General features: G+C 43.9%; 1 protein-coding gene across 1 annotated transcript in view; it reads right to left on the minus strand.

Moving 5' to 3' along the window:
• Positions 1-2151: 2151 nt before the first annotated feature.
• RNPEPL1 (arginyl aminopeptidase like 1) overlaps positions 2152-15940 on the minus strand; it is a 30687-nt gene continuing 16898 nt past the window's right edge. Inside the window, 7 exon segments of the mRNA XM_006138520.3 lie at positions 2152-4992; positions 5760-5902; positions 6104-6331; positions 7375-7483; positions 8829-8941; positions 11052-11165; positions 12234-12469. Of these exon segments, the coding sequence (XP_006138582.3) occupies positions 4720-4992; positions 5760-5902; positions 6104-6331; positions 7375-7483; positions 8829-8941; positions 11052-11165; positions 12234-12469 (1216 nt within the window). The 3' untranslated portion in view covers positions 2152-4719.

The following is a 15940-nucleotide window of genomic DNA, read 5'->3' on the forward strand; positions in this document are numbered from 1 at the left end:
TCCCCTCCATTTTCCCCTCTGTGCGCAACAGGGATGGAATAAGGGGTTTTGCTGCTCCTGTTTCCCTCTGCACTAGCTGGCCTAGCAAGGAGCAGAGGGAGCTCCTGGAACTGCTCCCATCCCACCTCAAGCTTCAAGATGACAGTTCTACTCCTCTGACCCACTTGCATTCTCTAAAATAAGGGCCCGGCCTGTCTGTGCAGGAGAGGACTTTCTCCCCCCTCCCTCGGGACACCACAAACCTCACCACTTTCTACTCCCAGTGCAGGCGTGTTTCTCTGACCCACTTTCTCTCTCAGAAATACATAGCAATACATACTTTTTTTTAAAAAGAAAGCCTATAAAAAGACACTACAGTGCACATACTTCCCACACCTGCTCCTTAGGGAAAGGATGAGAGAACCACTCTGACAGAGATTGGTCATGTTGCATAATAGATGACTGGAAAGTGCTCAGATACTTATACAATGATGGTCTCAGGCTGCTCCTGCAAACACTGCATGGGTAAGAGACTGCTGACAGCAAATAACGCCTTCATTTGGCAGAAAAAGGCACAGTATGAATCCAAAGCTAGACTAAAATTAGGCACTTTTTTTAAGCAACAAAGGTTAATTAACAATTGGAGCAATTTATCTAGGGCAAAGAGATTTTAGAAAGATATTCACTCCAGCATTTAAAAGATATGCTATAGTTCAAGCAGAAGAACCTCATACAGCCATTTCTTCTACAGCCTATGTAATGTAGGATGTCACACTTAGACCATAACGGTTTTTCCTGGCCTCAAAACACATAAGAGAATCAGGTAAAACAAATATCACTAGATTTATAAAGGGTTTAAAATGTCAGAGCAGGAGGCTGCCTAAAGAATTTTCTTACTTTATATCAGCAAAAGGAAAGCTTTGCCAGTCACAAACACGCTTCCATTTTTTATCCCTCTGTAATAGCAATGCACCCCTAGTTCATTGAGGGATTCTGAGCCCTTTGATAATGGAACATACAATATTTTTACCAAAACCTAAGCATGAGATTTTGGGTGAGCTAGAGAACAATTTTCATGAAAACAATCTCTCCATGAGATTTTACAGAGATCAGGGTGAAAACACCAACTCAAATCTTGAATTCTTTATTCAGGAAAAACATCTATTGGTTTTGAGGAGTGTTTCTTTCCCATCCATGCACTTATCTCAGCTGGATTTTGTAGCCAATGTACAAGTAGTGGGATATAAGTTTAAGGCAGATATACGAGAAGCCTACAGAAGACATTAGCTTAAGCATTTAGCACAAGTTAGGCCTCTTAGGTTTTAGCATAAATAAGTTGACCAAGTCACAAGACCACAGAGGATATAAACTGTAATACGCACGTCTCCTGAAATTCTGAATAAAATGCTCATAACTAACCACAAGAATTCAGTTGATGCCAGTTTGGGTATTTCAGAATAGAAACATAAACAGATGCTTAGCCACAGGGTTGCTAATAGTAATGGATGTATATGTCAATATGTTTTAAATAGTAAATAGTAAATATATTAACCTATAGAATAAGGACCTCGCAACATTATTAGGACAAGAAAATTAGTTATGAGCAAAGGAAGCCAAACACTTATGAATATTCATGGCAATCACTAGACCCTATAGTAGGGCTAAGCATGGCCTAGATGAGATAGGATAGGATCTCATAGGTTACCTCTGGTCTCCTTTGATCTCCACAAGGATTGAAAGAGTATGCCTCTGGCACAAGACTAGAAATAAAATTAATACTGCATTACTGTTACCTTCTTGTTTGGATCAGCACTTCTGAGTACTTACTATGTTAACAAAATTAATGAAAGCTCAGAACATTTTTAAGTGTGATTGTTGCAACTTAAATTGGGGTTTCCAATTTAACCATAATTCTAACCCTGGGACTAGTCTAGGAACTGTCAAACCTCAAAGAGTCAATTCATCAGCTGGGGATTATTGTTCATACACAACAAATAGATCCGGTAATAAATAAATAATAATTAATAATAATAAATAGCATTAATAAATAAATTACATTATACTGGGGACTTTTGTCTGAGGCAGTCATGTTTTTGCCAGACAGCCTTGATGTAGCTTCTAAGATTCAGGTACACCTTCCGCAACAACAAAACAAAAGACAACACACGTTGCTTGCTCTTCCATCTGTTTATAAAATTCCACCAATTTTCATTAAAATTGCACAGCATTGGGATGGGCACAAAGGACAAGAATAGCCACCTTACATTAAGAAAAATGCTCAACTGGTCAGAATCGTCATGGTTGTTCAGTCTCTTCCCCAAGACTATTCCAGCACTCCCCACACAATTGTGTGTCTCTCTCACACACTCCATGCCCCACTACTCTTTCCAGCCATGCTCCTCTGTCATGTTCCCTCTCCAGTCAACAGTACAATGCTCGCCAGGACAATGACAGGCAGAAAGGCTTCACACACCACAAAGCTTAGTTTAATTTGATATTTAATCATAAGGCATCAATGTAAATTTAAAAAATTTCCACCAGGGTCATATACATTCTCCCACAAAATAAAATGCTGTAAGACCAAGGCCTGGTGCTGCAAATGAGGCTAGTGGTCACAGGCTGTCACTGCCGGCAGTGGTGTCCAGGGTACTTAGTGCCAAGAATGGCAATAAAGGAAGCGGAAAGGTCAATTTGCATAAATCAGCGTAACAAGGTAATAGGGAGTGAAAGGAAAGAATTGTACGGAAAACACCATTGCAGGGGTGAGGGGAGGGAGGAAAGGTTAATCCCAATAAAAGAGTAAAGAGCACAGCTTGGAGATGCCACGCCCCAGAACGCTGATGGCACATTTTGGAAGTGTCTGTAGAACTATGGAGGCCTGAGTTTATTATTGCTTTATCCCAGCTTGGCCCATGCTAAGGCGAATGTGAAATCCAACGTCATTTAAGGCCAGAAAAACAGCTCAGTAACAGCACCTAAATCCCCATCCGTACATGGGTGTAAATTGATTTCATTTGGTGTAATGTCTCTCAAGTTTTCTTCCTTGCCTGTGCTATGTACGTCTTTCACAGCAGCCCTAAAACATGCCAGAACAAATAACATTACATGGAAACCACTGGGGATGTCTCTAGGAGTGGGTAAAAACAGGAACTTAAGCCCCCCTCAGAAAACACAAGCAGACTTATTTTAAAATCATAGTGTTTCTTCCCAAAAAGATTGCTTCCAACTCAGTTCTCCTTTAGCTGAGACTACTCCGAAGCTTTCATGCTTTGCTTCAGCTAGCTTACTTGCTACAATGCTACATCATTTCCAAGAGAGCTGCAGGGAGCCCCCAGAGAGGCACTTAGAAACTGCCCACATTTTAGTCCCGAAAAGGTTCTTTAGAACCTATCGTCCGTGTTGGGTCATTTGTTGGGGTTGCACTAGCAATTCCCAAAGGACTCCCCGTGTGTTTTATCTCTGATGAGCAACTAAAACCATGCTTTGCCCACGGGGAATGGGCAGTGGAGATGTTCTCTCTCTCTCTCTCTGTTAGTAACAGTCAGGTGTGCCTTGCCAGCGATCCTGAGAAAGCACCCTGGGTCGGTGCCTTGGCATTGCATTGCCCTTAGGAGTCAGAGAGCAAGCTTGGGTACAGTGGGGTTTAGGCTCCAGCGCTTTGCATCCAGAGAAAGGTTGCTTCCTTCATCTTTCCTCTAACAGACTGTTATTCAGACCAAGGGGAAAAAATATATAAACCAGAATCAGTATGGTCACCATCTTCATGGTTGTCTTGCAGGTCCAGTGCATGCAGGTGATTTTTTCTAAATTAAATAAAGGTCCCATTTCTTATTCTCGAAAGAGAGTCAACAGGAAAAACACGGGTTATTTGGAGGATGCAGACACTCTCCTTGCCAGGGAACTAATGAGAATTGAAGCTGGACTTATCAAAGGAGTTTAGGGGATTTAGGTCTCCAACTTCCATTGAAATTCAATTGCATTTGGACACGGAACTCCATTGCGCCCTTTTGAGAATCCCAATCTGTTTGCTCAGTCCTAGTCAGTGCAAAGGGAACAAAGATGGTAGGGTTGAGTGAATGGGGAGGATTTTAAATCTTCCATGCTGTTTCCATGCTCTCCATACAGAAACTATATATATATATATATATATATATATATATATATATATATATATGTATCCATCTAGATGAAACCCAAGTGCTGTTTTAAACTAGATTCTCACCTTACGTAAGGATTAGTTCTCCACTGCCCAAATCCCACGTTTCTGTCTCAGTAAACAGCACAAGCAGAAAACATGTTGGCTACCACTTTAAAATCTTAAAAGATTATTCTTTACAGAGCTCTGGCCCTAATCCCCTTTATCCTGCTTTTTGACCCTGATGCTACACACAGCAGGTACTGCGTGTCGCCTCAGTTTACTCAACACAAACCAGTTCATAAGAGCCCCCAAGAAGAAAACTGTCCACTTGCAGAGGGAAAACGCCATGAAATCCCTGCCCATGATGCAACGAATCAAAATAGCCATCCCACTGTAGTTCCTGCTCACTTCTGAAAGAGATCCCTGAAACCCAGCTGTGTCGGGCACTTGAAGGCACATTTGCTGTGTGTCTGGGGAATTTTTAAAACATCCAGTCACAAAAGACTGCAGCTGTTAGGCTGAGAAAAAGGAGGCAGCGTCCTGCATTTTTCCTCTGTTCCTGTCCGCTGCCTTAAGCTTCCTGCCTGGTATGAGATGGTGATCTAAGCAGACACGTTAACATCCCTGAGTGAAATGGCACTGTTAGCGGCCTCTGAGGGCTTGTCCTCAAGCACCATAGTTGGCGTGTCTATGGCAACTGCTGTAGTGTCTATGGTGGGAAGCGGATTCAAGCCCTGTGTCAAGATCTGCTGAATGGTTTTCCGCAAGTTGGGGTGCAGCTGGTGCTGGGTCTGGTAGAAAACTTCTAAGGCAAAGGACTTCAGGGTGCCAGTGCAGAGGTCCTCATACAGTGGAATTGTGTACATTCGAGACATCTACAATACAAATAAAGCTGGATAACATAATGCATACAAAGGGTAAGCGACTCAGCTGGGCAAAGAATGCACCAGCCAGTTCTTCACAACAAGATCAGAGGCAGTCACTGTATTTCTTCACACTCACTCTTTGTTAAGACTTTTATCAAATTACATTAAGTCAGCTCAACCTGAAAGAGACGGGTACCAGTAAAACAATAAGGCTTCTCTTTGAATGTCTGTCTGAGAACAGTTAATTCCATGACTCATGCACAACAAACAGCTCATCCAGCAGGCCAAAGAGAAAGGACACAGGGATCACATGCCCTAACTTTTCACTTCTGCTCAATCCTGTAACTAACAAATGGAGCTCCTAGTCTATGGATATTTATCCACTGGACAACAAAACTATCACACACATCAATATGGGTTGCAGTCTCTGTTGTACAGGCCCAGAAAAGCAGGGCAAAAGTGATGGTGGTTTGGGCAGAGCTGGGCTGTGGCGGGGAGCCAGAGCAGAAGAGTACAGATTGTGCATAGAAAAGTCACAGGACATCCTCGCCAATCCTTCCGTGCTAAAGAGAAATAAAGTCAGGACCATGTTGTGTTCTCTCACTGACAGCCATCCCCACCCACGAGGAGGTGAACCCCACTCAGCTCCTTCACAACACACCTGATCTATACTTGGCCAGGAAGCAGAAGTTCCAAGGTCTCTTTCACGTCGCATGATTCATGCACATGTCTCATGCACTGAGAGGTGCAGTGTTTTTTAATCCAGCAGTTAGTACCTGGTATTCCAAGAAGTGTCGGACTTTGTAAAGATCTGGGTGATAGTCATTTCGGACTACGATCTGCAACCAGCGGATACGGATCTCTGCATTCATGGAGTCTAGCTGAGAGGAGTAACAGTCTGAAAGCTTTTTTATCACCTCTGAAGAAAACACAGAGAGAGCGCGAGTTTGTTACTGGAGGTATTTTGCCAGGTTTAAAAGCAATTAGGTAAAAGTGGATGAAAAGCATTAAGTTAGGGTGCGGGACTATGTGTTAGGTGAGCGAAGTAAGCTAAAACATTATTTCCTTCACACTTTGCCCAGGAACACTTGGCTTGCTGCATTATTGGTGCAATACTCACCATGAGGCAGCGGTGACCCATCCAGCAATCTGTCCAAAAAAAGCACAGTTTGGAACGTTCTCCATTTAGTGATGTCAACGCTGCTGGCAGCAGCAACGGCATCAAGAGGCTCTGTGGTCCAGAGTTTGAAGAGTGTCTCCACTGGTCTGATCAGACTGGATCCCTGAGATAAGTCTGGCTCAACTAATGGAGGTCCTGTAGCATTAAGCCAACGTTCAAACTCCAGCCCTGGAATGAGGAGCACCGAAAAGGTGAAGCAGGAGTCTCTGCAGCTGACTTGACTTTCTCAAGACCCAGGACTGCTTCTAGCATAGTTAAGTAGCTTTAACAACAACAACTGGATCAACTTCTAATGGTAGCAGTACAGCAGGGTAATATCCTCTGTTTGTCTGGACAAGAGAAGGATCACGTGATGATTACCTGTTGTGTTCCCTCTCTCTGTGGCATCCAGCAGACAGGATACTGGGCTAGATGGACCTTTACTCTGACCCAGTATGGCCATTTCTATGTTCTTATCCTAACAATGACCCTATCAGGCTTAGCTATTTTTCTGCATTGACTGTATAGCAGTTACCTGGTTCCCTTCCAACCATAACACATCTCTATCTAATACTAGCACTTAGTCACCATAGTGATGGTAACTCAAATATCCAAGATGATAATGTTGAGATAGACAGAAAGGAAGACGAGGCATTTTTTATTCAACTTTCACACTCCCCTTCATGTGTGTCACTCTTAGCAATTCTAAGACCTCAGTTCTGACAAACACTCAAGTAAGCAATTGAGGCAGGTCTACAGAAAGGGGACAAGTTACTGCCCCAATAGTGGGAATGGAAGTGATTTCAGATTTATTTCCACGATCCAAAGAAAGACCAACATAATCTCCTATAATGCACAGAGCCCTACAAACCCACTTGTAGAATCAATGGCAGGAGAGCCCATTACAGAAAAGCATTTAGAGATGAACTTTTGGGAAGTATACAGCCTGCAGCTTCATAGCGACAGAAATGTGCGTCTAAATTCCATTTCTATTTTACTTACAGAAAATATTTCTCTTCTATCCTCTTTCTCTAGCTTTGATGACTGGCATTATAAGCAGAGCGATAATGGCATGAATTACATTTATAATGATCTGAATGCCAAAGATGAATAAGTAAGGAAGTTTCCATTTTCTTCAGATCCAGCATTTCCTTATACACCATCTAATCCAAGCCTAGCCTTGTTCCTTTCAAACTTTCTTTGCTTAAACAAAGAAACTCTCTCTTTCCCACCTTCTTTGTTGTCAACACATTGCTCTTTCAGTTCTGGAAAAAAATTCAGGAAGGAATCCAAAAGATCTTGGGCTACAACGCTGGTGAACTTGTATTTCTCAATGTATGCCTGAAACAGAATGAAAGAGTGAATTATGGTTAGGAAGACAGTGAGAGTTGGATGAAGAATCATGAGCCTTATGTGAAAATACAGAGATGGTAGAGCGAGCACAGTTATTGGAAAGGGGTTCTGGTACAAAAGGACAGTGAAGAGGAAGGAAGATCTGTACTAGGAGCTTTCGTGAAACTCAAGGTAAGAGAACAATGGTGCAGTCATGGAAAGGTTCCAAATTCAATACAAACTGCACAAATCAAGAGTTCTGCCACATGAAGTGTCCACAGAAGGAGGGGACGGTTTCAGCACATTCACACTTGTGAGAATTAGGACACAATTGACCACCAAGCAAGTCACCAACAGGATACAGATTACAGGAGACATACAAATGTCTCTGTACATGCTTGATGGATTAAAGAAGAGAAATAAGATGAGTTAAAGGGAAGAGAGTAAGAGAAAGAGCACAATGAGGTGGCAGCAATGTGAAAGGAAAGGAGAAAAAAGTTAGAGAAGAGCAAATGAGCTTTGATGTCAATTTTTATACAAAATTCAGTAAAAGACCTCAATGTATACAGCATTTGCCATGGTGCCATTAGACACCAAGGCTTTCCCACCTATTATAAAAAGTGCTCTCTCTAGGGAATCCTGATCGTTGGATTTGCTAGCCACGCATGCAAAAGCCACAGCAAACTAAGGCATCTCTGTAGCAAACTAAAGGGAATCCCATCAATAACCAACCTATTCCATGCGGTGCTTCCCATTGACTTGAAGCCCTAAACAATGAGCTGCAAAGATACACTAGTTGTCAGAACACGGTTAATTAAGCCATTGGCAATCTCATGACACCCTCGCAGCTTGCAGGTGGAGATGGTTTGGTTCATGGCCATGTGGAGATGACCCGGGAGATTCTTTTCCTCTTTGGGTGTCTGGCAGAAGGAACGGCAGTACTGTTCTTCTGTCTCAGATCTAACTGCCTCTCTGCCCCTCATCACTTAGGCCACGCCTCCCCTATCACTTATGTGGCTCAGAGATGTGAAGAAAAAAAAGCAACTCCCTGAGGGACATACGTTTCGCCAGCATAAGTGTTAACGGGCACAGCACAGTGAGAATCTCTCCTGCCTGCACAGCTCTGCCGCTCATTCAGGTGGCTTTATTAGGCCAACAAAAGTTCTCTCCCCCCCATTAGCACAGAGGAGCTACACGAACAACCTTTTAGCAGCACGGCGGCATCGGTACAGCTGTGCCACTGTCCGCTTGCTAGTGCGCACATGGCCTTAGCTGCAGTGACAAAACCTGAGGCCACGGCAGTCAGCAACCCAAATGGAAAAGTGCGCAGGATGAGGTATGTATTCACACTAACTCTGAGGAAGGAGTCAAAGTGTTTGGGGTCTCCGCAAAGCTGGGACAGGTAGTAAACAAAACAGTAGCCTTTCTCGTAGGTGAACAGGTTCATCAGATTGCTGGGATTCACACCTGAAAGTAAAAGAAAAACAGCAGCATTGTAGAGCGCTGTATACTCTGGGATATTAGCTAAATGCCTATGACTTGAGTCATTTCAAATTCCAGACCAGTCTCTAAGGCCTCCCTTTGGAAGCAGATCTTTTCCTCAGACCCATATTCTTCAGTGCAAACTTTAAGAACCTTCCGCACACACAAAGTGCTGCTAATTGCCTTATTAGTGACTCTTGAGATGCCAACAGATGGAACCTTCAGTATTTTTCAGTCTGCCACTAACATCTTACATGATTTTTTTTTTCTATGTAGCATGTAGCCTGTATGAGTACCTCATGGTCTGGTGCTCACTATCCCCTTTGCACTGTGAAAAAAATATATATAAACAAGGTACAAAGACAGAAAACCAGCACCAAAGAAAAACACATAGTAAGGGTGTAGAAATACATTTAGCTGACCAGTCTCTAATATTGCAGAGCTGAATCAACAGCAAAGCAAATCATGATTTTTTAATCTGTGCCTATATTCCTATCTATGCACAAGTATATCTTCTTACTATATATTTTAGAAATATGTGTCTGTCTGTGAGCCTATTTAAGAACTCCTCCTAAACGGTAAGAGCTAGGACCAAATTTGGTATGCAGCTTCCTCTTATCATAACTTAAAATGGGGTAAGGGTTTGGTTGTGCCAGGACAATGGGATGTGCATAGAATTCAATAGTATCTGATAAAATAGAAAGGGAGGTGTCTGGTAGTTATACTACAGAATGATCACAGCAGGGTGTGCAAGGGGCCACTGATGGGGACTGGGATAGCTATAACCCTACTGGGGCAGCAGGAGACAGCTATCTACTATATTTGAGAGAGTTTGTCTGTGTGTCTGTCTGTCCCCAACTGAGAGACATGCATCCCTCTCCCATCAGTACCCAGTGCAGCAGCCATGGACAGCCAATTCTTACTTGGCCCCAAGCTGCTGTGGGGAGAGAGGCCTGAAGCTGTCCTTTCTCCTGGGGGCAGCCCACATACTGACCCCCTCATCCTCTGCCCCGCCCCAAAGCAATGATTTAAATGAAGAAAAAGAAAATGTATTTAAGTTAAAAACCCGAGCCACGCCGGGTAAATGGTCTAGTACAAGTATATAATTATTATATATGTGCACAGAGCATCTAACGGAGCAGACTTTCACCAAGGTTGCTAAACAAATCATTTCCACTAGAACAACTTATTTTGTCATGTTAAAATTTTCAAAGGCATTCAGTTTTCAGGGCAGAAACTTTCCACATTTGGTCCAGATTTATTTTGGAAACTGAAGAAAAAAAACCCCAAACATCTCAGTTTAAAAAAAGTTTTTTAAAAATACCGTTAAAAAACCCCTATTTATTTTTAAAGACAGGGCCACAGTGAAAAATGCCAGAGAATTAGATGCTCACCAAAGGCAAGTTCCTTCATTTATATTTAAGTCAACGATGGGCAACCAAAAACAGCGAGTGGACTGCCTGGGCGAACCACCTTCCTCAGTGAGCCACTGGGGCCTGTGGCCTGGTGAGGTTCCACCTGCAGTGGGGTTCCACGGCTGATTCGCAGTGTTCCAGCTCTGGGAGGGTGGGGGAGGAGCAGGGACAGAGCGTGAATCAGGCTATTTATGGGTTGCTGGAAGGGAAGGGGAGGAGTAGGAAGTGCAAGGCTCCGGTGCCCCAGTGCGCATGAGAGAAGGGAACAGAGAAGGGGTCTGCGGGCCACAGGTGGAGCCCCAGTGGGCCGCATACAGTCCAGGGGCCACAGGTTGCCCACCATGGATTTAAATTGTTCTTCAAATTTAACAGATTGCAAATATAGGCCAACATTTTCAAGAGTTGGGCGTCTAAACTTAGACTCCTGAGCAGCAGTCCCTCTAATCTTTTCCATCTACGTGTGGGATAATTTTATGTGCACTGTGGCACATGTGAATGTGCACCACCGGCAGAAACACAAAACCTAGCTGTGGGCGCTCTGCTAGCTGGGTGGCCTTTGAATCTCTCCCAAGTGGCCACACGAGCACATAGCTGACAGGGAACATTGCTCCTGAGGACATATTTAGGCATTTAAATATATGATCTGTTTCTCCCAACAGCATCTCCAGGAACAGCCATACCTGGCTCCAGCTTAACCTGAAGCTTGCTAACTGGGTTGTCCTCCCCAAGAAGTTTCATCTGTCTGTGGAGGGCATCAAGACGGAATGCAGTCTCCAGGCAGGTGAAGGCAGCACCTGCCCCACAAGAGAAATTATACACGTTATCCAATGTCAGGCAGATAACTGCATCACCAGTACATGTAAAAGATACAGGCTACTTGACAGTGAAAGACAAATGTCACAACAGGAGAAATTCACATAGACTTACTCACAGGGGCTATGTTTAGACTGCATCCCTCTGTCGACAGAGGGATGCAAATCAAGCACTTTGAAAGTGCAAATGAAGCCAGGATTTAAATATCCGGCACCTCATTAGCATAAACAATGGCTGCCGCTTTTTTCGAAACAGAGCTTTTTCGAAAAAACGGCAGTCTAGACACGATCTTTCGAAAATACAGCCCTTTTTCGAAAGATCCCTTATCCCTCGAAAAAGGGTTGTATTTTCAAAACATATCGTCTAGACTGCCTTTCCCCCCCTAAAAAAAAGCACCGTTTCAGAAAAAGCGGCAGCCATGTTTATGCTAATGAGGCACGGGATATTTAAATCCCAGCTTCATTAGCAATTTCGATGTGCTTGATTTTTTGCTGTCTTTCACCAGTGTAATTGTGACCACTCAGGAAAGAGACCTGAGCAACACTGTGGAGTGGTCAATGCACAATGGCAGTTAAACAAGGGAACAAAAGGATACTATGGAATCCAAACAACACTGACAAATGCAATGAAACATAATGGATTCCTTTGTGTAAATTGATGGCATCCTCTCCTGAGTTCTATTCTGGTAGCTCTGCCTCAAAAACATCCCAATAGAGGTGGAGTGCAAAAGGGGACAACAAAAGTGATGAGAAGCCTGGCAAGGCTGCTGAGCAAGACTGAAAAGAATGGGATTGTTTACACAGGCCTCAGAGAGAAGCCAGCAGGTGGCCTGCATGACCTCTCATCCCAGACAAGCCCCAGCCCACACCAGCTAAGCCTTCTAATATTTTATATTAGAACCCTGAAATCCCAGCTCTCAGCTCCAACTGGTTGAAAGGAAAATCTTCATGTGTCTCCTTCCTCTTCGTCTACCAACCTTTTTCCCACGAGCTGGGGGAAGAACAGCGTGGGTTACACATGCCAAACAAAAACAATCGCTACAACTATACCACAGGTCTCAGTGGTGATCCGGCGCTGTGCATATGTGGCCAGCCCCTCGCTCAGCCACATCTCCTCCCAGGTGGCATTGGTGACGGCATTGCCAAACCAGCTGTGTGCAACCTCATGAATGATGTCGATGATGAGGAACTCGTCACTCTCCAGAATGGAAGAGATGATGAAGGTCAGGCATGGGTTCTCCATGGCAACAATGGGGAAGGATGGCGGAAGGAAAACAATATCGTATCTGGAACGGAGAGAGAAGAGACAGGAGCCGAATTAATTTATCCAAGACTACACAAGAACTTTGCTGAAGGAATGCTTATCTGAAGGCTACTGGGTTTTCCCCATTTCACCCCCTAGCCCAGTGGTCTCTAACCTTTTTACACTCACGATCACTTTTGAAATGTAAGAACAAGCCAAGATCTACCTCCCCATCCTTCCCCCAAAACCCCACCTCTTCCTTGAAGCCCCGCCCTCTCTGTTCTCCTCCTCTCCATCACGTGCTATCCCCAGCCCTTATACACTCTCAGGCTACGTCTACACTGGCCCCTCTTCCGGAAGGGGCATGTAAATTTCACGAGTCGTCGTAGGGAAATCCGCGGGGGATTTAAATATCCCCCGCGGCATTTAAATAAAAATGTCCGCCGCTTTTTTCCGGCTTTTAAAAAAGCCGGAAAAGAGCGTCTAGACTGGCCCCGATCCTCCGGAAAAAGTGCCCTTTTCCGGAGGGTCTTATTCCTACTTCCTTCAAAGTAGGAATAAGACCCTCCGGAAAAGGGCACTTTTTCCGGAGGATCGGGGCCAGTCTAGACGCTCTTTTCCGGCTTTTTTAAAAGCCGGAAAAAAGCGGCGGACATTTTTATTTAAATGCCGCGGGGGATATTTAAATCCCCCGCGGATTTCCCTACGACGACTCGTGAAATTTACATGCCCCTTCCGGAAGAGGGGCCAGTGTAGACGTAGCCCCCGGGTACAGCTACACTGCCACTTTTTTTTCGATTCTTCTGTAGGAAGAGGTTTTTCCAACATTTGGCCTGTCTAGACTGGGTCAAATGTCAGAAAAACCCCTTCTTTTGGAAGCCCCCTTATTCCTCATAGAATGAGGAATACAGGGGTTACCGAAAGAGCATGTTTGCTCTTCCGCTAAAAAAAGCAGAAGAACAACATGTCCCTAGATGCGGTAGAGTTTTTCCAGGAATCCCGGAAAAACTCCTGAAGTCTAGCCATACCCTATAACTGCATGTCGGGGTTCCCCCGATCCTACACCCCCATAGCAGCCAGAACAGACTCCACCAGCCAGTAGAACAGAGGGGGTTTATTGCTTCTCCAGGATACAGCCCAGCACAGATGTGATGTGGTTACAGTCATCAGGGCCAGGCTGCCTCAGACCCCTTGGGTTAGGCGGGGATCCATCGCCCTCTCAACTCTCAGCTTAGTCTGTTCCCTTCATCTTTCCCAGCCAGAAACTGCCTCCCTCCCAGACTCTGCCCCCCCCAGCCAGGTGGCCGTCTCCCTCTCCCTCTCCCTCTCCCTCTCCCTCGGAAGAGCCTTGTTATCTGCTCACGCTGGGACTAGGTGTCCAGGCCAATACACATGTGGGTGAATCAGTGGGAATCACACATTACAGCGCAGGGGAACCCCGGGTTACAGAGCAGACCGCGCTCCCACTGGGTGGTGGCGGAGCGGCACTGTATGTGAAAGATAATGTAGAATCAAATGAAATAAAAATATTAAATGAATCAACATGTTCAATAGAATCAATATGGATAGTAATTCCATGCTCCAATAATAAGAAATTAGCAGTAGGGATATATTACCGACCACATGACCAGGACAGCGATACTGACATTGAAATGCTGAGGGAGATTAGAGAGGCTACCAAAATAAAGAACTCTATAATAATGGGGGATTTTAATTACCCCCATATTGACTGGGTACATGTCACCTCAGGAAGAGAAGCAGAGATAAAATCTCTCAATGGCTTAAATGACTGCTTCTTGGAGCAGCTAGTGCAGGAACCCACAAGGGGAGAGGCAATTCTCGATTTAGTCCTGAGTGGAGCACAGGATCAGGTCCAGGAGATAACCGTTACAGGACCGCTTGGGAATAGTGACCATAATATAATAACATTCACCATTCCTGTGGTGGGAAGAACACCTCAGCAGTCCAGCACTCTGGCATTTAATTTCAAAAAGGGGAATTAGACAAAAATGAGGAGGTTAGTTAAACGGAAATTAAAAGGCACAATGACTAGAGCCAAATCCCTGCAAGCTGCACGGAAACTTTTTAAAGACGCCGTAATAGAGGCCCAACTTAAATGTATACTCCAAATTAGAAAACATAGCAAGAGACCTAAAAGAGAGTCACCATGGCTTAACCACCATGTAAAAGAAGCAGTGAGGGACAAAAAGGCATCTTTTAAGAAGTGGAAGTCCCATCATAGTGAGAGAAATAGAAAGGAACATAAACACTGTGAAATCAAGTGTAAAAATGTAATAAGAAAAGCAAAAAAAGATTTTGAGGAACAGCTAGCCAAAAACTCAAAAAGAAATAACAAAATGTTTTTTAAGTACATTAGAAGCAGGAAGAATGCTAAAAAACCTGTGGGTCCCCTAGATGATCGAACTATAAAAGGAGCAATCAAGGATGATAAAGCCATTGCGGAGAAACTAAATGATTTCTTTGCTTCAGTCTTCACGGCGGAGGACGTTGGGGAGATTCCCGAATCTGCACCGTCCTTTGTGGGTGATGAATTTGAGGAACTGTCCTGGATTGAAGTGTCATTAAGAGGAGGTTTTGGAACAAATAGAAAAACTTAATGTTAACAAATCTCCGGGACCGGATGGCATTCATCCAAGGGTTCTAAAAGAACTCAAATGAGAAATTGCTGAACTATTATCTGTGGTTTGTAACCTATCCTTTAAATCGGCTTCCGTACCTAATGACTGGAAGGTAGCCAATGTGACACCAATATTTAAAAAGGGCTCTAGAGGCGATCCTGGCAATTACAAACTGGTAAGTCTAACTTCAGTACCGGGCAAATTAGTCGAAACAATAGTAAAGAATAAAATTGTGAGGCATGTAGAGGAACATAATTTGTTGGACAAAAGTCAACATGGTTTCTGTAAAGGGAAATCCTGTCTTACTAATCTATTAGAGTTCTTTGAAGGGGTTAACAAACATGCGGACAAGGGGGATCCAGTAGATATAGTATACTTGGATTTTCAGAAAGCCTTTGACAAGGTCCCTCACCAAAGGCTCTTGTGTAAATTACATAGCCATGGGATAAGAGGGAAGGTCCTTTCTTGGATTGAGAACTGGTTAAAAGACAGGAAACAAAGGGTAGGAATAAATGGTAAATTTTCAGATTGGAGAGGGGTAACTAGTGGTGTCTCCCAAGGGTCAGTCCAGGGACCAATCCTTTTCAACTTATTCATAAATGATCTGGAGAAAGGGGTAAGCAGTGAGGCTCAGATCTAGGGTCGGGGAAGGAGGGGGGTTGCAGGAGTGTTATGATGCTACAGCCAGATGGGGGTTTGTTGGCCAGGCTTTATATTTAAATAAAATACTATGTCAAACACAAAAAGTTTCAGCATTGTCTTTATTTCTGAGAAGAGCAGGGAACCTGTTTTGAGTCGGGGTCACTGACCCACAGAAAAGTCAGTTGGGGGCGACAAGTGAGATGCAAAAAAATAACTCCTCCAAACCCCCCTCC

Source organism: Pelodiscus sinensis, chromosome 10 (genome assembly GCF_052426305.1).
Source record: "Pelodiscus sinensis isolate ZL-2025 chromosome 10, ASM5242630v1, whole genome shotgun sequence".
Taxonomy (NCBI): Eukaryota; Metazoa; Chordata; order Testudines; family Trionychidae; genus Pelodiscus; species Pelodiscus sinensis.